This window comes from Barbus barbus (assembly GCF_936440315.1).
Source record: "Barbus barbus genome assembly, chromosome: 28".
Taxonomy (NCBI): Eukaryota; Metazoa; Chordata; class Actinopteri; order Cypriniformes; family Cyprinidae; genus Barbus; species Barbus barbus.
Window position 1 is genome coordinate 17,489,749 of NC_136756.1, and position 21,672 is coordinate 17,511,420.

Sequence of the window (21,672 nt, forward strand, 5' to 3'; positions counted from 1 at the left end):
CAGCACAAACATTTTAAATTGTGATAAGATTTTAAATACTAATAAAATAATAATCTTTACCTTGTCTTGAGCACCAAACCAGTTAGAAAGATTTATGAAGGATCATGTGACAAGGAAGACTAGTAATGGCTGCTGAAAATTCAGCTTTGCCTTCACAGGAATAAATTACATTTAAGATATATTAAAACAGAAAATGGACATTTTAAATATTTCACAGTATTACTCTTGTATTTATAAAAAAAAATGCTGCCGTGGTGAGCATAAGAGACTTCTTTCAAAAACCTACAAATATTACTGACTGCAAAATTTTGAGTGTAGTGCAATGCAAATAATTCTTTAATGTGTGCACAATAAAACACAAGTCTCTGTCTGGTTTAAAAACGTTCTCTCAGTAACTATTTCTGTATTAATGTACAACCGTTGAAAATTACAGCATCATTTGTTTTTCATCTTTTTTTCAGTTTTCAGTTTTTTTGTTTAAATGATCTATCAACAGCCATTTCCAAGGAAGAAAAAAAAAACGAGAAGAAAGCAAGAGTGAGAAGGAAAGAAGGCAAAAGTTATGGCAGGAGCAATGATGGAGGAAGAAAATAGTTAGACTGTTTCGATGGAGTGTTTTGTGTGTGTGTGTGTGTGTGCGCACATGTGTAATGTCAGCCGACGTGGGGATGTGAGAATGCAATATTTGTGTATGTGAATCCTTGAACATAATCATGCTATTCTCAAACCCTGCAGCAGAGTAAAGATTAGAAGGGAAAAAAGGGGCACTGATGAAGGAAAGAATGAACAAAAGGGGAAAAGTGCTTTCTATACATGTGAAAAACAAAGGAGATGGACAAAACATTATGAGATGCAGAGTAGAGTTTTGACAAAAAAGTGGAGGGGTATCTTTGGAGAGAAGAGACCAAGACAGTTGAGAGAAGAGTGAACTCGATGTGGATTTGATGGACGGATGTTCAGGTGTCATGGAAATCCTTCAGCAGTGTCTGTCTCTTCTGCTCAGCAATGTGCATCTGATTCTCCAGATCCTACAGAGAGAGAGAGAGCAAATTTTTTAAATTCCAGTGTTCATGTTCACAACTTCCTCTGGTTTTTATTCCATCTCTCACCCCTCTATCATTAGCACTCGGCTCTCCTCTCTCATAGGTGTCTGCTCTCTCCACTTTCCATGACAAGTTCTCGATCTCCGCCTCCAGCTGCGCTTGCTGATACTCAAACTACAGGGAATAAAAATGAGATTTCCCATTACCAAAGACTGATCTCAAAGAGATATTTGACCTTCAATGAAAGATTCACATATTTAATGCAATAGCTCACCAGTTTTTTGCGGGGTCCAGACTCCATGTAGTAGGCATAAGGATAAGTGTACTGCAGTGTGTAACGACACTATGGAGAGAGCAAACAGACAGCATAAGGGTCTGTGTTTCCACATGCTTATGCCTGAACATTTGTGCCTGCTGCATAGAGCTGCAATATGAATCAAAATAACCGGAACTGCATTATGTCTTATGTCAATTATCAAATCCCAAAGGCTACAATTTAATTCAATATATACTCTGTTTCAGAGTGAAACATGGCACTGCCATTTGACTTGTGAGCAGTGTTTTCAGTTTTTTTTTCACAGTATATGGATGATTATTTTGGGTTGATTAACATACATTTGGGAATGCAACGCACCAAACATCTTCCCAAACTTATGAGAAGTGCTTAAAACTGGCTGCCATAAAAAAAAAAAAAAAGCTTTAAATATTCCCCTACATTTTTCCACCAAAATAAAAGCTTGAGGGTTTAATGTCTGAAAATTAAAAAAAATAAGACAGCCATAAATATTAGTACTGAAAGCTTACATAATTTTACTGTAAAATAAAACTATTATTATTTTTATTAATTATTAATGTATTACTTTTCAATTTTAAAGCCATATTGATATATAAATGACAAATTTTGGGGCTAAATTGTGTAGCCCTACAAACAACCAACCCTCAGCAAACAGTTAAAAATTATTTAAACCGCAATTTATCAAAAAGAAATCCCCATTTTTCATAAATCATGCAGTCCTACTGTGGAGTACAGCTGGATTCAGCCTGTACCTTGGCCAGTAGCTTGGCAGCATTCTGCAGGTACTGCCAGTCAATCCAGGTGCCCAGGTTATTCATGACTCGCTCCTGAATCTTCTCCTGGATCCGCTGGTATGTCTGTGCCTCTAGCTGCAAGCTCTTATTGTGGTTCTCCCACTGGACACACACAGAATGTACAGATTATGTATTAAAGCAATTAAGTGACAATGCTGTGATTCACATGAAAACTGCAACTGCAAATTGGTATGTTATGTTTCATCAGGCTGTGAAGAAATATAGAACTGAGTATCATCAGCAAAACAATGAAAGCCAACACCATGTTTCCTGATATCTCCCAAGGGTAACATGTAAAGCGTGAAAAGTAACGCGGCCTTAGTACAGAGCCTTGTGTTACTCCATACTGCATTTGTGATCGATATGATAAATCTTCATTCACTGCTACGATAAGTATGATTTGAACCATGCCAATGCAATTCCACTAATGCCAACTCATAAATACAATGAGACCATAGCTCAGTTTTTCTAGTGAGCTGTATTTAGACAGTATCCTAACTGAAAAAGAACACTATATAGGCAGTGACTGGACAACCACCATACAAACAGAATTAGACATTTTTATTGATACTTCTCTGTAATGAGTTAACTATAATGTTACAGTCTACTTTTTGGAACAACCTACTTGTCAGGATCACTACTAAGCTCGCTCGGTTTATCTATTTTTTTTCAAAAGAGATTTATTTATTATTGATTAGTTATTTTTGTCTCACCCTCTCAAAGTAGAACAGGTATTTTTTGAGGGCCTCTCTGGCCTGGGCCTGCTGGCTCTGATTCACGATGTCAGGGTTCTCTTTGTAGCGACTGCACTCGTAGTACTCACTTCCATGGGTCTTCCAATCTCCCAGACACATCCAGCAGAAATCTACACACAGCCATAACAATGTCATTACAATTAAGACCACTCCACCACTCAAAGGATTTGATGTAATTTTTAGAAACTAAAAATCACTGGGAAAAAACATACCATGTTTACACTTTGAGCATTGCTGCAAAGAGAGAGAAAAAATATATATTCAGTAAAAACATGATTTTTTTTTTCTATAATTTTTTAACAAACACTAGTGTTCAACTTTTTTGAAGAAGAAGAAATTAATGCAGCAAACCCATCGTTTCATTACAATTTCACCATCCAGTTAGGCACATCAACCATAACTTAAAAACTACAAAAACAGCCAGAAACCTTGGAGTTATGATTGATGATCAGCTGACTTTCTCAGACCACATTGCTTAAACTGTCCGGTCCTGCAGATTTGCTTTATTCAACATCAAGAAGATCAGGCCCTTTCTATCAGAACATGCTTCAGAACTCCTTGTTCAAGCTCTTGCTCTGTCCAGGCTGGACTATTGTAATGCTCTCTTGGCAGGTCTTCCAGCCAGTTCTATCAAACCTTTACAATAATAAAGGCCCAACTCAATCCGAGCAGCTGAGTCCTTAGCCATCTTCAAGAATCGGCTAAAACCACATCTCTTCCATCTTTATTTAACCCTCTAACTCTAGCAATCTCTATTCTAATTCTATTCATTAAAAAAATACTAACGCTAGCTTTTCTAATCTTTTTGTATTCGATCTATCGGTTTTCTTTTTATTTATTATATAATAAAAAAAACTTGCTATGTGTACTGCGTATAGCTAACTGAGACTTGTTATAGCACTAACATATCATTGCTCTTTTGTTGATTTTGATTGCTTCCATTGTCCTCATTTGTAAGTCACTTTACTTTGGATAAACACGTCTGCTAAATGACTAAATGTAAATGTAAATTAATTCAACCAGTATGCATTAAATTGATCAAAAGTGAGAGTAAAGACATTTGTAATGGTACAAAAGATTTATATTTACAAATAATTTTTAAAACATTCTATTCATCAAAGAACACTGAAAAAATTTATGTTTGCATGCATGTATGCAAGTTTTCACAAAAATATTAAGAAGCTTAACTGTTTTCAAAATAAATGTTTCATAAACACAAATCAGCATCTTGGAATGATTTCTGAAGAATCATGTGACACTGAAGGCTGGAGTAATGGTGGGTGGCTGCTGAAAATTCACCGTTGCTAGCACAGGAATAAATTACATTTGAAAATAGACAACAGTTGTTTTAAATTGCAATAACATACTGGTGTTAAAATGCTGTTTTTACTGTATTTTCGACTAAAATTCAGCTTTGGTGGGCATACGAGACATCTTTCAAAAACTTAAAATCTTACAGGCTGAAAATCTTGTTGAAAAAGATTTGTTTTGATCTTATTTTGAGGATTAAAAACTATTTGAAGTTAACAAAACTATTTAAGTAGTACTCTCACTCTGACATGCTGGGTGTTATAGTAAGTGCACATAAAAGTGTGCAGATAATGAAAAAGAATGTGTATACTACTCACCATGTGGTTGCACCCTCCGTTCTTCTCAATGCAGATATTGCACTTAGGGCACTGTGGGTACAAAATCAAAACATAAGGATATTAATATATTTACTATCAAATTAAACATACACCAACTATATATATATACTTAATGTGACCATCTTCAATGTATCTGTGTGTGCTTCCTTACGTCTTTAGTGTGTGCACTGATGTAGTTGGCTGTCTCAGAGTCATCTGCACATTTGGTCAGCCATTTGCGGATGGTAGCACAGTCTGTGGGTGCGTGGTACATCTGTCTGCACTTAAAACTGAAGACAGACAGACAATCCAAACACACACATGCAATCACATGCATCACGCCATGAATTGAGTAGTGTGTGCAAGTGTAATTGTGTGCAATACCAGAAGACTTCTTTGCAGCGGCTGCATTGGACTCTACGAGCTCGAGGTTTCTGCACCTGTATAACTATCGGACAGTCAGCACCAGGACACAACTGCAGCTGGAAATGACTCTGCAGACACACAGAAACAAGAACAAGTTAAGAGCAAGCAACTAGTGAGAGGTGCCTGTTCTACAATGTGATAAGACTAGAGTTGTACTGAAATCAGAATTCTGATGTATACCAATTTTCAGGTAAGGGCCAAAAAACAATTAACTTTCAGCAGCCATTACTTCAATCTTCAGTGTCACATGATCCTTCAGAAATCATTCTAATATGCTGATTTATGCTCAATAATGAACAGTGATTTGTTATCAATAATGAAATTTCATATTTCTGATCAGATTTTTTGACAAATAGAAAGTTCAGAAAAGCATTAATTTAAAATAGATGTATTATGTAACAACTGTCACTATTTGAATAATTTAATTTAATCCTTGCTAAATAAAAGTACTAATTTCTTTAGCTCCAAACAATTGAACCAGTGTGCGTAATAATTCTGTAATACAATGTATAATAAAAGAATGTTTTTAAAAAGCGTTAGTCATCGACAAAGTAATATAAATATAATAAAAGATGAAATGAGCACTAATAGCTGTAATATTGGCAGGTAACTATATGATGAAGACATATTGTGCATCCCTAGATGGACACACACCTCCACATAGTCCCTGAAGAGGTAGCGTCTGTATTTGTCTTTCAGTTCCTCGCTGGACAGCAGAGGAAGAACTAAATCATCTGGCATGCGAAGAGAGCAGTCCTGCGCCATGCAGGAGATCTCTATAGACAAACACAATCCACAGAGGAGATCAGATAAGATCACTCTAATCAGCAATACATACTGTACTGCACACAGTCTTTATGCGCTCAATGTGTGTGTGCGTGTACACTCACCAACTCCCATGCCATCTTTGACAAGTACAGTGCAGTGCTGCTCCCAGCATGCCTTGCAGAAGGAGTGCTGACAGGGTAGAGAGAGGAGAGCGTCTCTCCGGACCAGCTGCAGACACACCCCACACTGCTGCGACGTCCCGGCCTGTAGACACACACGTCAAGAGAAGGAAGCGCAGTAATGATCGTTAACAGAATAACGATCACAGTTGTCCCAGGCAACCAGTTTTTTTCTCTTTTTCTGGTTTCTTGCCTTTCAAATCGCTATGTTCCACTTTGTCGCATAATAAAATAATTAAACTAGAATCAATATTTCATATCCTTCATTGATGTGGCAAATAGCTGTGTAAGATGCAGAATAAAGTACAATCAGCTTGTCATTATCATAAAATAACCCCTTTATTGCCATCTGCAATTTGTCAAAGAACATATTTCATGACGGGCACATTTTTAATTGCCTCAACATTGCATTTTAAAGCTAAGAATTCAATTTTAAGGGGGTTTTAATGAAATAAATAAATAAATAAAAATATATTTATAACTATGTAAAGGACTACATTAAGGAACATTAAAGGATTACAGGAACTCACAATGAGAGATCTGCAGATGCTTGTGGGTTGAGCATAGGCTTCACATAGCAACTGAGAGGAATTTGAATTATACCTTCAAATACAGAAAAAATATTAACAGATTAAGACAGAAGTAACATCAGGATTTTAGGTTAAACATATGAATGTAATGAATATATTAGGTGCTGTATTTAGTTGTAGGTTTTTTTTATTCTTTTAAACTTTTTGCAGTTCATGCACACTATTGTTCAAAAGTTTATTTTATTGTTTTGAAAGAAATCTCATATGCATTTATTTGATCAAAATACAGTAAAAACAGTAATACTGTGAAATATTATTACAATAAGAGTTAAATAAATGAACCATTTTCTCTTTTATTATATTTTAAGATGATTTATTCCTGTGATAGCAAAGCTGAATTTTCAGCAGCCATAACTTCAGTCTTCAGTGTCACATGATCCTTCAGAGATCATTCTAATATGCTGATTTGAGATGAAAACTTTTTTTTGAGCAAACTCTTTACTTTAAGTATTCTTTGATGAATAGAAAGCTGAAAAGAATAGAATTTCTTTGAAACAAATATTTGCGACCATATAAGAGTCTTTGCTGTCACTTTTGATCATCCTATGCGTCCTTGCTGAATGAAAGTATTATCTCTTTTAAAAAAAAACTCTTACTGACCCCAAACTTTTGAACAGTAGTCTTACACAAGAATTACAAAAACATTTGTATAAATAATTTTAGATACACACCACTGTAATTATTTCACTTTTCACGTTAACTACCCATAAAAGTGTACATATTTAATTACCTTTCGAGTATTTGTGACACTTGCCAGTGAAAATGTACAAGGACCAGTTTGGCTACAGCTGGTGACACCTGAAGGGAAAAAAAATTAAAATCTCTCTGTATTGACAGACTAAACTGCATGAACATTCTAAACAATTTATAGCTTGGAAAGATACATAAATACACAGCTAACAATAAATGTCAGCCAACAATAAATCTGCAAAACTCTGGTTCGTCCCTCACCTTTAGGGCACTGGCTACATTGTTGACTTCCTCAGTTAGTACCCTCTGGCTCTCCCTGTACGTCAAGCAATTGAACTGGTATTCTTCCGGGTCAAACGGTTCTTCTATTGCCACGTCATCATCAAGTCCATCATAATAATTAGCGATGTCGCCCTCTACGACGTCTTCATCATCTTCAAATTCCTCATTACTGTCTGAGGCTTGGCTACTCATATCCACAGACATAGCCCTCTGGGCCCCACCTTTCCCTGACTGACAGCTGCTCTCCACTAATCAGCAGCTACTGAGCTGCTCCTCTCCACCCCCAATTGGACCGAGAATCCCAGGGGGGCCTGTGGCATTTAGCAGCACCGAAAAAAGCAGAAGAAATCACACTCCCCGTCACTCATGAGGAACCGGAGCAAGGGATGAGCTCAAACAGAGAAAAAATACTGAAAGAGAGAAGAAAATCACATTATTTGATATCTGTCATTTATACGTGGTCAGACTGCATATTTCATGATTTTAAAAGATATTTAACCTAAAAACTTATGCTCAAAATTAGTTATGTTGATAAATATAAATTGTGTCTATAAATTTCTTTACAAAGCTACAATTCTTATTTTCTGTTTTTAAATAGATTTAAATTGCACCATCGTGAAGGAATTTATTTTGTGATGATGACCATCTGACTATCTTTCCCTACTTATTATACAGCTCCTTAATAAATATATGAATAGACATAAAATATTGATGCGAGTTGAAATGATTTCATTATGTGAGAAGAAAGAGACCGCAGAGTGCCCAGGAACACTGAACTCAATCTCCAACACAAGTCCTGATATTACGGGAATTTATTATCTTATTTTAATATTTTTAAAAGATATTAAACGTTTGTTTTAAAGTCTTCGTTAAAGAGATGTGTGGAAGCCCGATTCCACCACTAAATTAAAAAAATGTTGTTTCCTCACAATTGCGATGTATGCCTTTTTTCTCAGAATTGACATACAAAGTCGGAATTCTGAGAAATGAAGTCAGAATTGCGTGAAATAAGTGAGAGTTTATATCTTACAATTCTGAGAAAAAAAGGTAGAATTGTGAGATGTAAACCCGCAATTGCAAGAAAAAAAACTGAATTGTGAGAAAATTACCTTTTTTAATCAGTAGCAGAAATGGGCTTCCATAGTTATGAGCAATTAATCAAACCAACCAGCTACAAGGTAAATAACTGCACTGCAAACTTGTTGGACACAAAAAAAGTATTTAAAAAAATGGGACAGAAAGACAAAGGTGCAAGACTGTGTTCCTAATGGCTTTAATGAGGGAAAGAACTACAATTGAAACATCGCAAAAACAATCAAATTGAAAAAAAAAGATATGCATAAATATAATCATTTTTAAATCAATAGTTTTATATATATTGAAACAATATAATGCGTGTTAGCAGTAATAGTTAATAGTGTAAATGTTCTTTTGGAGCTTGTGGGGAGTCTCTGATTTGTGGAGATTCTGCAATCATAGAATTCCTGGTGAAGAATGACATGACCTATTGTTAAATATGATTTAAAAAAAAAAATCTTTAAATAATGTGGTCTAATGGCTTCAACAAAACCATATTCAATTGATTAACAACCTCAAGGCTCACTGTCTTTAAAGATTTCTTGTAGAAAAACTGAATGGGATTTTATTTCATGCCTGTTGCACTCTATAATAATGAGTGGGTAGTTGTGTACAAACTTTTTATGGGTAGTTTATTTCCAGACAGCACATACACGGTGAAAGCGGCCTTGCTAGCGTACTCAATGACACTCACTGAGCTTGACCCACTTGTCAAGCAGCTGCTCCAGTCCAGCATTTCCAGATCAACACACCTTGGAAACGCTCTGAAGGTTGTACTTATAGATGTTTCTCTCAGTATTACCAGCGGCCAAGCATCTCTTTGAGTGTAAGACAATCATAACCTCACATGCAGAGCGGCTTAGCGTTTCGTTTTAACAGATTACACGGTGTGCTGACAGTCCAACCGGACATCAGGAGCAGGGGAGGCCGCGTGACCGCGCGCCTGATGATCACAGAGATCACAACTCCTGCTGGTGTGATAACAGTCACCGATTCAATCGAATAAACAATCAGTGCACGTTAAGTTCAACGTGATCAACCGTCCCGTCCGGTTCTGACCCCACAGTCATGGGACGACCTAAAGGTCCAACGCGTCCAAGCATTCCAGCCAGGGCTATAAATAGAGCGCGACGCTGGGTGCCATGCATAATATCACGCTCAGCTAGGTTACGGATGATGGTTTAAGTGCTTAGGGGTTGAGCACGGACTGCAAAGTCACGGTACTGACAGTGCTGGCTCTGCTTTGTTTACTCCGTATGAATCAGGCCGCGCCAGCTGTTGCTCCTTTCTAGATCAGCACATATATAACGTTACAGCAGCGCGATCGATGCGCAGATCCCTCGGAATAGCTATTGTTTCACTACGCATTTCCCGCAGTTTAAAATGCACATAGTCCAATTAAACTTGTTTAAGTGAATGTACGGTTGGTTTGATGTCGCCTTAAGGGCTTTATTTGCAATCATCCGCCAGTGCGCACTCCAGCTCGGGGATTCGTATGTAAACAAGGCCGTTTTGGTTCGCTCGCCAAAGCCGCTGCTCTGATCGCTTAAAGCCCCCCGTCGTACCCAACATACTGACTACTCACCTGCCGGACCGCGTCGGGCCGCCACTCGACGCTGGCTGAAGAGAGATATTGGGACAGAGATCCGATCCGTTCGCTAGATGAGTCGCAGCAGAGCTGAAGATCGGAAGTACGGGGGGATTCTAGAGCGGCGTCACTTCCGTGTCCGAGCGCGAGGCTGTTTTCAACAGTAAACTGACTTATAGTAAGGAGGGGCCACGCAAACACACATATCCTCAACACTGACATACATACTTAGATTAAAACACGCGCGCACGCTCGTGCAAATGTAGGTCAACAAAACAAGAAGTCTGATTTACGGTGTGCAACGTAGGTGCAAACAGAGAAAAGCACCCTCATTACAAGTTTATACTCTAAAGACCTGCCTGCTTTGTTAATAAAGATAAAAAACGGAATATAAAGTATAAAATATCTTTGTTCAGTAGTTAAGAAAAAAAACTTTTCGCATATATGTGTTTAAAGTCAACGTGCCTATTGGATGTGTACTACATTCATATTTGGCGATTCTTTGCTATGCTTTTTAATATAGAAAAAAGGGATGCACCCTTTAATATGACCTGCTCCAAGACTGAATTCAAAACAGTACTCTTTCCTTAATATCTTTATGTCAGAAAAAGTAAAAGTAGCAGTAGCATGTCTGCTACAATGAATTTAGTCAAACTTCCTGTTTCAATAGGAAATGCCAATGCAGGAAATAAACTGCTTGGGTATTTAATGCTTTGCTAGCATTTTTAAAAACTTTTTTTTTTTCAGTTTTGTAAAATGCATGTTTTAGATCTTCTGTCAGGGATTCAAAATCCAATCAACAATTGCTGGATAGATCCCCAACCAACCCATTACACCCTGATGTGCATCACATTAACAGTATTCACTAAAGTTGTGCGAAACTTGAGACAATTTAAAAATCATAAATAATGTGCTGCTGTTTTCCAATTAATAGCCAACAGTACTTTTCTGTGAACTCCAGGTGGCACTTACAAAGAGTGAAAGACTTTTGGAACTCATACACAAAAAACTGCAACATACCAGTTGTTTATTTGCATGTTTTTGTATTCAATAGCATGTTCTTTAAAAATATGTATTCTGATACAAAAACAAATGTACATTCTGAAAAGGTAATGAGACATAAATGCTTGACAGTTTCAAAATCCCCTGCATATGCAGCTATTGCAGTTATGAAAGGTTGGGGATAGTGATGTAGAGCTCAGTTACAGATAATACATGCTTATAAATGCAGAAAAACATTTAAAAGGAGGATAAGGATAGTGAAATAAAGGGCCAATTTAATCAAACTTTTTCAAAAGGGAAGAGATGTTTCTCCTCTCCACGTTTCTCTCGTTTAGTTACACGCCTTACGATCTTTTCCTCTTGTTCCTCTTGCCTGTTCTGCGGCCATGAACTAGTCAGAGAGGGTGGAGCTGTTTGAGCCCCGCCCTCTTCCTCCTCATCTGAGGACAGTCCTTTTTCTTGCTTAAGCCCCGCCCCTGCTGCCAGCCCCTGCTGCCCATAGCGACGCTTGAGCCTCTCTTTTATCAACAGGCCTTTGACCAGTAGTGTCCAGTTAGCCACCACACGCTTCTCACGTTTCTGTTAAAAGATTCAACCAGAATATTTACTAAAACACAAATTGTTCATTCTAAAATCAAAAGTACTATTTTCCTTGACAAAATATTTCTTCAGTGTTAGGCAAAGTTGACATTTTTGTAACACTGGAGATGGTGATGCTGTTGTGAAAGACAACATTATTATTTACAAAGAAAGAACACAAAAAAAAAAAATCAACACACCTCTTGTTCTTTCTTTTGCTGGATGTCTTGCTCATTTTCCCAGGCTGCTTTCAGGATTTCTTGGTGTTCTTCACAGACAATATAGCCATCGTTACTGAAATATATTGAGCCAATTAAATTCCAGATTTTACAGAAAACACCATACATTTAGAAGCACATTATTTATGTACATTATACTCTTGTTTTTTTACCATGTATGAAATGAATGGAACAAGCACTGGCCATTTCTTACAGAGTGAGAAACACTGAATGTGAAACTGCCTTGGAACATGAGGGTCATGGCTGGACAAAATGTGTACGTGGAAAAAGATAGCTTTCATCGTATTCCACCAGGTTAGGACATGTTATTACAAACACATGAAGGCACTCAAACTTACACTGCATGTGCAAATCCACAATGGTAATCAAAACCAGTCACTGCTGTAGCACAGTCTAGGTTCAGTTTTCGAGCCACTCTGTGCAGATTTGGCAAACGCAGGTGAACACATCCTACTGGTAACATGCATGACTTAAACATGTACACGTTCCCGAACTCATTACGTGGTACCTGAAACACATGCATATAAATTCAGAAAACAACATATCAGTAGATCTTACACAGATATGTTTATTAACTTTAATTATTAAAATAATTTGAACTGACTTTGCCATCAACGGCAACCGGAGGCTGGTACTCTTCAGTTTGCCAGACTCCAAAGAGAGGCAGATCTTTGACATCTTTCTCCTTGGACATCATCCTGGCTTTACGAGAACGGTTGGAAAACCCAAGCACCATCTGACAGACATTAGCTTTAAAAAATTAGCTTTATAAAGAAGTCATGTCATTTATTGTAAAAAGGTCAAATACACATGAAAAAAAGGAAAAAACATGTTAAATCATGACCAGAACAGACCTTGTACGGCTCCTCTCCTAGTCGAACGGTTCTTGCTTCCTTCAGCCAGGTATCTCTAGAATGGAGCGTGTGCACACAGTCTCTGAAAATAAATGAACATCATAAACACAAATGGCCTGAATTTGCATTTGTTCTAACATCTCAGATTTGAGGGGGGGGTTATTGTATTGTAAAAAGTTGTTTTATGTAATTAAAAAATAAATAAATAAACAAATAAATAAATAAATAAACAAATAATATATATATATATATATATATATATATATATATATATATATATATATATATATATATATATATATATATATATATATATATATATATATATATATATTAGATTAAAACATTTTGAAAAACTAAAAATAATATTAGAATTTGCATTTTAAACTAACTGAAATTAAGTACTAAAATACCACTAAAACTGAAATAATATAAAGATGTATAGAAATATTAAAAATGACAACAAAAAAAAACAAAATCACTAAAACTTAAACTAAAATAAAAATGTAAATGAAACTCAAAATATAAAATGTTCAATAAAAATAAAAATTCAAAATATTGATAAATAATACGATAGTACATAAACAATACTAAAATAACATTGACCTAGTTAATCTTTAAAAACACTATAAAATAATATAATAACTGTTAAATGTAACCTTTAGCAAATCCCAAACTCAATATCCATTTTTATACATGCATTATAGCATTGTGATGCCTAAATTCACTTAAACCATTTCAAATGTTTTAGTTTTAGATTTGAATGTTTTATTTTTAGTTTATTTAGACAAAATAGAATAGAGTTTAATATCAGCCATTTATTGTTTTTTGATCGTAACATGAAAATGAGTGATTTTTCTGTAATAATATATTTTCTAATTCAAACAGTTTGTTCTTCTAAAGCAGATTTATACAGGAATATTCATCCATCCATGCTGTACATTATAATGTTGCGATGCCATATATTCATGTGTAGCATACAAACTATATAGTTTACCGTGAATAAACTGGCTCTCCTCTGCAGTACCCCAGGACAGCGGCTGTAGAGGGGTAGATGGCCTCATATTTTAGCAGGTGCCTCTTTAGTGCGTACAGCGGATGGTTCTTGTATTCTGAGATGGATGTCGGCAATGGCTTGTCCAATAACTTTGCCTGCATCTGTGTTTGAGGAGCACAGGTGAGTCTTAATGCACGTCACGTGTGATGTACCTTAGTGTCTACACTACCATTCAAAAGTTTAGGGTCAGCAAGATTTTTTGAAAGATGTCTCTTATGGTCACCAAGGCAGCATTTATTTGATTAGAAATAAATTTTTTGTGAAAAATACAGTAAAAATAGTAATATTGTGAAATATATTTACAATTTAAAATAAGTGTTTTCAATTTCAATATGTTTAAAAATTTTATTTATTCCTATGAGGGCAAAGCTGAATTTTTAGCAGCCATGAGTCTAGTCTTCAGTGCCACATGATCCTTCATCATTCTAATACACTGATTTGGTGCTCTAAACATTTCTTACTATTATCGATGCTAAAAACAGTCATGCTGATTTAAATTTTTTGTGATAACTTTGATATATTGTTTAAGATTCTTTGATGAATAAAAAGCTAAGAAAAAACATTTATTTTTGTGACACTGACAATGTCTTTTTTGTCACTTTGATCAGTTTGTGTCTTTACTGAATAAAAGTATTCATTTCTTCAAAAAAATCTTTCTGACTCCAAAACAGAACAGAAGTGTTAGTGTAAGTTCACACATACCTCCTGGTCCTCCTTCTGTCCTCTCTCAGTATATGGAGACTTGTAGAGCTCCATAGTCTCCTCCCACCATTCTGAGTCGACCCGTCGTCTGCGTGATGATGTCAGCCATGTGGGGTCATACCGGCTGCTAAGATCTTTCAGGTACCCTTCGTCATCAATGCCCACCACGTAAGTGATTGGTTGAGTGGCCTGATCGGAGCAGAGCTGCGGCTGGCCAACACCTTGATCCACATCAATACACACCCACTTCCCCGTACTTTCCAAATAAACCTCCAACCACTCATCTGCCCCTTTCCCCTCCTTTCTTTTACGTTGTTGTTTCTTCACCTGTTTCTCTTCCTCTTCCTCCTTGTCTTCCTCTTCGCTTTCCTCCTCCTGTTTGACCTCGGTCGACCTCCGAGGAGCCCGACCTTTTCCTTTCACCTTCGACTTTCTGCATACTTTCATGGCCCCGTCAAAGTCTTCACTGTCTTCCTCATTGGTTGGTTGAAACTCTTCCTCACTCTGCTCCTCCTCCTCCTCGCTGCTGACTTCTTTGTATGACACTTTTGAAGCTACACTTCTTCTTCTGCTGTTTTTGGGTTTCTGTCCCCCTGCTGCCTCTTTCTCTCTTCCTTCCTCTTTCTTTTTCTTTCTCTTTCCACCTCTTTCCTCTTTTACTGCAGCATTATGGGCTGATGGACGTTTGTTTCCAGGAGATAGCTTAGGCTCTGGGGAGGGTTTCTCAGACTGATCTTTTTTTGCAGAGCTCTTGGTAGGTGTGGTCTTGTTCTAAAAACAATAAATATGCTCAGTCCATCAAAAATACAAAAAAGGAATTGGTACACAAGAAAAAGTAATATAATAATATTCCAAAGTTACCTTGCTGGCAGGTGGTGGCTTCAGAGGAAGGGGTTGCAGTGACAGAACCAATCGACAGAAGAGTCGCAATGAGCGCAACACCAATAAGAACAGCTGTGACAAGAACAGAAGTGACATCACAGATCAGAACCAAACTTAGCTGAAAAACATTAAACTTCCATTCAAAAGTTTGGGGTCAGTAAGATTTTTATTGAAAGAAATTAATACTTTTATTCAGCAGTGGAGCATTAGATTGTTTAAAAATTGAGACAATTTTATATTGAATTTCTAATTGAAGTTTTTGAATTTTTGAAAGTTCTTTTGAACTTTCTATTAATGAAAGAGTCCTGAAAAACACTACATATTAAAATATATAAGTACTCAAAAGTTGAAGTGGATCAAAACTTTATCAAAGTTGTCCTAAAACCTATTTGATTTTTTTGATTAATTTAAATGTTGACTACTGTATATTAAAAAAGAAAACAGTTTTAAATTGTAAAACTATTTCACATTTTATATATATATATATATATATATATATATATATATATATATATATATATATATATATATATATATATATATATATATATATATATATATATATATATATATATATATATATATATGCATATATATGCAGCCTTTGCGGTCTGCTACTAGGTCAAAGTAAGTGAGATCTCCCTCACATAGGTCATCTCCTCATGGTCCTTTGCTGATAAACAGCCAATTCGCTTTTCCAGGACCGTGCTCAGCTCCACCACCTCCTCCTCAGGTAAGGCAGGGTTTAATGTGAATGTCATTTGGAACCTGGACAGGGTCACACCACAAAAAATAAATAAAAAAGATTAATTTACACACTATCAAGAGATTATCAATACACTATTTGCATATAGAACAGGAATAGTTGAACGAATAGTTGACTTTTGTTGAGACATATTTTGTGGTGTGCAAATTGTGAACCTCATGATACTCACCCTCATATGGTTCCAAAACTGTATGATGCTTTTTGAAGAGTATTGGAACACCGAAGCTCACTGACTTCCATTTTATTGACATATACGGAGGCATTTCTCATAATATCTCCTTTTATGTTCCAAAGTAGAAAAACATCATATACTTTTGGAACAACATGAGGATGAGTAAATATTGACAGAATTTTTATTTTTGGGTGGAAGATCTCTTTAACTGAACAAGTGGAATACATCTAAGATGACAAATCAGGCTTACCATTTGAGAAGCCCCTCCAGGAAGCTATTGTTTATGCGTTTTGTGGCAACTGTGGTAAAGTGAGCAGGCAGTATTGACAAAGCAACAGCCAACAAGTCAGGCTCACAGCACAGTCTGCTTCGGAACAAACCGCCGGCCAACAAGCAAAGAATGTGGACCTGTTTGACAGAGTAAATAAGAAATCAAACACCAGTGCAATACAAGCAATAAAACATAGCCAAGAAACTAAAATCAAAGACCAATACATATTATTGCAATAAACACAGAATATCGTTATACTATATTATTTAAATGTTTAGGACCAGTAAGACTTTTTTATAGAAATTAATACATTTCTACAGGAAAACTGTAAATGTAAAAAATTGGCAGTAAAGACTTAAGATAAAAAAAATCTATTTCAAATAAATTCTGTTCTTTTGAACTTTCTATTCATAAAAGAACCCAGAAAACGTATCCCAGTTTTCACAAAAATATCAACCAGCACAGCTGTTTTTTACATAATAATAAGGAACGCTTCTTGTGTCTCAAATCAGCATATTAGAATGATTTCTGAAGGATATGTGACACTGAAGACTGGAGTAATGACTGCTGGAAATTCAGCTTTGCCATCACAGGAGTAAATTACATTTTATAATTTGTAAAAAAAAAAGTGCTATTTGTGCGTGTATCTATATGAATGAAATGAAATGAAATTAATAAATGAAACCTTTGTGAGCATAAAAGATTTCTAAAAACTTTTACTGACCCCAAACCTTTGAATATTAGTATGTACACTGAACAAAATTATAAACACAATACTTTTGTTTTTGCCCCCATTTTTCAGGAGCTTAACTCAAAGATCTAAGACTTTTTCTATGTACACAAAAGGCCTATTTCTCTAAAATATTGTTCACAAATCTGTCTAAATCTGTGTTAGTGAGCACTTCTCCTTTGCTGAGATAATCCATTCACCTCACAGGTGTGTCATATCAAGATGCTGATTAGACAGCATAATTATTGCACAGGCGTGTGCCTTAGGCTGGCCACAATAAAGGCCACTCTAAAATGTGCATGTTTTATCACACAGCACAATGCCACAGATGTCGCAAGTTTTGAGGGAGCATGCAATTGGCATGCTGAAATGTCCACCAGAGCTGTTGCCTGTGAATTGAATGTTCATTTCTCTACCATAAGCCGTCTCCAAAGGCTTTTCAGAGAATTTGGCAGTACATCCAACCGGCCTCACAACCGCAGGCCACGTGTAACCACACCAGCCCAGGACCTCCACTTCCAAGATCGTCTGAGACCAGCCACCTGGACAGCTGCTGCAACAATGGTTTGCATAACTGAAGAATTTCTGCACAAACGGTCAGAAACAGTCTCAGGGAAGCTCATCTGCATGCTCGTCGTCCTCATCGGGGTCTCGACTTGACTGCAGTTCGTCATCGTAACTGACTTGAGTGGGCAAATGCTCACATTCAATGGCGTCTGGCACTTTGGAGGGGTGTTCTCTTCAAGGATGAATCCCGGTATTCACTGTACAGGGCAGATGGCAGACAGCGTGTATGGCGTCGTGTGGGTGAGCGGTTTGCTGATGTCAACGTTGTGGATCGAGTGGCCCATGGTGGCGGTGGGGTTATGGTATGGGCAGGCGTATGTTATGGACAACGAACACAGGTGCTTTTTATTGATGGCATTTTGAATGCACAGAGATCCTGAGGCCCATTGTTGTGCGGCTTGTGCCATTCATCCACGACCATCACCTCATGTTGCAGGATGATAATGCACGGCCCCATGTTGCAAGGATCTGTACACAATTCCTGGAAGCTGAAAAAATCCCATTTCTTGCATGGCCAGCATACTCACCGGACATGTCACCCATTGAGCATGTTTGAGATGCTCTGGATCGGCGTATACGACAGCGTGTTCCATTTCCTGCCAATATCCAGCAACTTCGCACAGCAATTGAAGAGAAGTGGACAACCTGATCAACTCTATGCGAAGGAGATGTGTTGCACTGCGTGACGAAAATGGTGGTCACACCAGATACTGACTGGTTTTCGGACTCCCCCAATACAATAAAACTGCACATTTCAAGAGTGGCCTTTTATTGTGGCCAGCCTAAGGCACACCAGTGCAATAATCATGCTGTCTAATCAGCGTCTTGATATGCCACACCTGTGAGGTGGATGGATTATCTCGGCAAAGGAGAAGTGCTCACTAACACAGATTTAGACAGATTTGTGAACAATATTTGAGAGAAATAGGCTTTTTGTGTACATAGAAAAAGTCTTAGATCTTTGAGTTCAGCTCATGAAAAATGAGGGCAAAAACAAAAGTGTTGCATTTATAATTTTGTTCAGTGTATATATTTAGTTGATTTAGCTGGAAATAAAAACTGCAACAGAAATACACACACACATACCTTGTGGGTATCCACCAGCAGTTCCTTATTAAATTGTTTCATCATTCGTCGAAGGCAAGTTTCAAACTCTGTCTGCCTTTTCTCCCTGGAAACAGTTGTCGTGGTGTTACGATTTTCCTTTTTATCTGTCTGACCATCATTGCTCCTCTCATGAATGTGACTGCAACTATCTTGTGGGCATTTACCACACTAAAGAATTTCATCACTTGGCAATCTGCCCCTCGTTAAACTCTCTGTCACAAACACTCACTTCCTCTGCCTCTTGCGAATCATGTCTGGAGTCTCGATCTCAATCTCCACAGCTTTTGACACAACAGCTAGTTCAGTCGAGTCCACGGGACCCAGAGGTTCTGCCATTTCTGAGAAAGAGCACAGTTCAAAACAGTCACACCATCAGTGTGAAAGACATGACATGAGTACAGTTACTCACATGTGATAAATGTATACAGTCTGATTACTAATGATTCACAAAAAACACTATACCTCCCACTTCCTCCCAGTCTTCCTCATCCTCACTCTCTTCCTCTTCTTCTTTGACTTGTTTTGATGGTGATGAGTGCTCACTGAGCATGGGGCTAATCTCCTCACTGTGGTCACTCATTTCCTCTGGCTCTTCGGTTTTCACTTCACTGTCCTGGAAGTACTTGCTTGTTCTCTCATCAGAGGAATCTCTGACCTTTCTGGACGCACGAGATGCCACCCTGGAGTTTTTGCGGTTGTTTTTGTCCACCATACTATTTTCTGAGACAAACAAACAGGTCATGGATCACAGCATAACAAAGATGTACTAGAGTGCAAACAGCAGATCATTCACGCTTTCATTATTAAAATTAACAACATATACATTTTTTTCAACAGTATGAAATAAATCTCTATATAGTTTTGTGGAAAATGAAAATCATCTGCCCATCTTTGCAATGTCAAGAATAATTTATACATGTGTTGCATCATGTGCTGGCACCTTTTGCTTGCAAATAATTAGCATAAACATTCCTTAACATCAGCACATATATGTTTATATAAAACATTAAATAAAAAAATATTAAAGTATTATATATGCATATATAATATTTATCTAATTTGTATCTGTGTTATAGTTAACTAAAACAAAACATTTACTTGAAATAATATAAACATTGACTGGAATAAAATATATAATATAAAATATAAGAATATAAATATATAAATGTATATACATGTAAATATTTTCAAACTATATACTGTATGTGTGTGTATTTATATATACATAATAAATAGCCACAGTACACACACACATTATGTAAACAAAAATTTTGGATGTGATTAATCGTTTGACAGCACTAATATACACACACACAAACACACTAATATATATATATATTTATCTCTCCTGGCTAATTGCAAGGCAATATTTCTCAGTTTAATTAAGTTTAACTTGCTGTACTAAAATAACTAAAACTGGCACTAAAATAAAAACTTAATAAAAACTACATACATTTTTGTTTAAAACTACTAGCCACTACAGCTACTTAAAAAGACACAACAAAATTCATAAATTAGATAAAAGAATGTATCTAAAATGAAAATGGACGTTTAAAATTAAATACTGATTCAAAATATTAAGAAAAACTGTCATAGTATCTCATGGTACTAAAGTAACACTGCTATACAATGTATATGACATAAAATATGTAATCTTTTTATTTTCTTTGGCTTTAGATTTATATATATGACAAAAATATATATAACCTATATTTCAGGAAAGGGTCTGTCACAATAGCAACATCATTTTGGAGGGGTCGTTCATTAAAAAGCCTTTAGACCTCTGGGTCAGAGTACTCAAATCAGGACCGGCGCCAAGGGGGGGCACTCGCGGGCCGTGCCCCCCCCCCAAGCGAGAGTCTCTGCACACTGCAGCTGTCTGCATCAACTGTGCGCTACATTCTAACTATTACAGTTCATTCATTCAACTGTTTAACTGCAAAGCTGCATTTTAACTCAGCGACAGGCTTTGATTCTAGGTTTGAGCATCAGCCAGACAAAGTAACGTTACATTTTTATGCAGCATAGATACCTTTGGTTTTTCGTGTTTTGGATGCTGGTTTGTTCTTTGCAATCTGCTTCGGTTTCTTTGTGCCGATTTTCTGCTGTGTCTCTTTTTTCTTTGCCATTCTGCTGCTGCTGAGAGATCGCGGATAGTTTCAGGATAAATGAACTCTGGTGTATTCAGAGAAACGAAGAGACCTGCATTACACGTCAACTTATGTAATGTAACCTGAAGACCACTGTTACCCAACACAATCACTTCCCACCTTTCATAACACTGAAACGCGTGCTCTTTACCTGCAGGAGCTCTGAACATACGTCATATCCGCCTGTACTATTGAGTTGGCTGGGTAATGTGATGATTTAAACGCTAGGAGGCGATGTCGCGCAAGCTTATTTTGCTGTTAGCAAGGTGATAATCATCATATATTATATTATATTATTAAGTTGATAACGATAATATATAGTTCTGACTACCCCAATAATTCAGTTAAATATGATAATTTAAGATTTGCTTTAACTAATATTTGGGTAATAGTAATTATTATTTATATTTAAACACGAAGGTGTGTATGTGAATAATAATTACTGTCATGCAAAACAACTCTATCATGTACTGTAATGT

At 36.7% G+C, this 21,672-nt stretch overlaps 2 protein-coding genes across 4 annotated transcripts; both read right to left on the bottom strand.

Moving 5' to 3' along the window:
* Positions 1–368: 368 nt before the first annotated feature.
* On the bottom strand, positions 369–10,350 carry LOC306848680 (E3 ubiquitin-protein ligase ARIH2-like). Its single transcript, XM_079383369.1, has 15 exons — positions 10,113–10,350; positions 7,430–7,860; positions 7,209–7,276; positions 6,419–6,491; positions 5,832–5,973; positions 5,596–5,717; positions 4,900–5,009; positions 4,688–4,805; positions 4,516–4,566; positions 3,100–3,121; positions 2,846–2,997; positions 2,091–2,234; positions 1,318–1,386; positions 1,110–1,217; positions 369–1,028 (listed from the first exon to the last, which is right to left on the bottom strand). The coding sequence occupies exons 2-15, from the start codon at positions 7,652–7,654 to the stop codon at positions 957–959; spliced, it is 1,476 nt and encodes a 491-aa protein (XP_079239495.1). The 5' UTR covers positions 7,655–7,860; positions 10,113–10,350; the 3' UTR covers positions 369–956.
* Positions 10,351–11,112: 762 nt separating this feature from the next.
* Positions 11,113–21,380, bottom strand: xpc (xeroderma pigmentosum, complementation group C). 3 transcript variants are annotated; one of them, XM_079383231.1, is made up of 15 exons: positions 21,314–21,374; positions 21,076–21,218; positions 19,506–19,763; positions 19,273–19,381; positions 19,023–19,107; positions 16,619–16,776; positions 16,078–16,198; positions 15,410–15,502; positions 14,549–15,319; positions 13,787–13,947; positions 12,790–12,871; positions 12,540–12,671; positions 12,274–12,443; positions 11,897–11,990; positions 11,113–11,696 (listed from the first exon to the last, which is right to left on the bottom strand). In XM_079383231.1, the coding sequence occupies exons 2-15, from the start codon at positions 21,170–21,172 to the stop codon at positions 11,397–11,399; spliced, it is 2,631 nt and encodes an 876-aa protein (XP_079239357.1). In that variant the 5' UTR covers positions 21,173–21,218; positions 21,314–21,374; the 3' UTR covers positions 11,113–11,396. The 3 variants fall into 3 exon arrangements, with proteins under 3 accessions (XP_079239357.1, XP_079239356.1, XP_079239358.1); XM_079383232.1 differs by having other exon boundaries at positions 11,123–11,696; positions 21,345–21,373; XM_079383230.1 differs by having other exon boundaries at positions 11,117–11,696; positions 21,076–21,380.
* Positions 21,381–21,672: the final 292 nt, after the last annotated feature.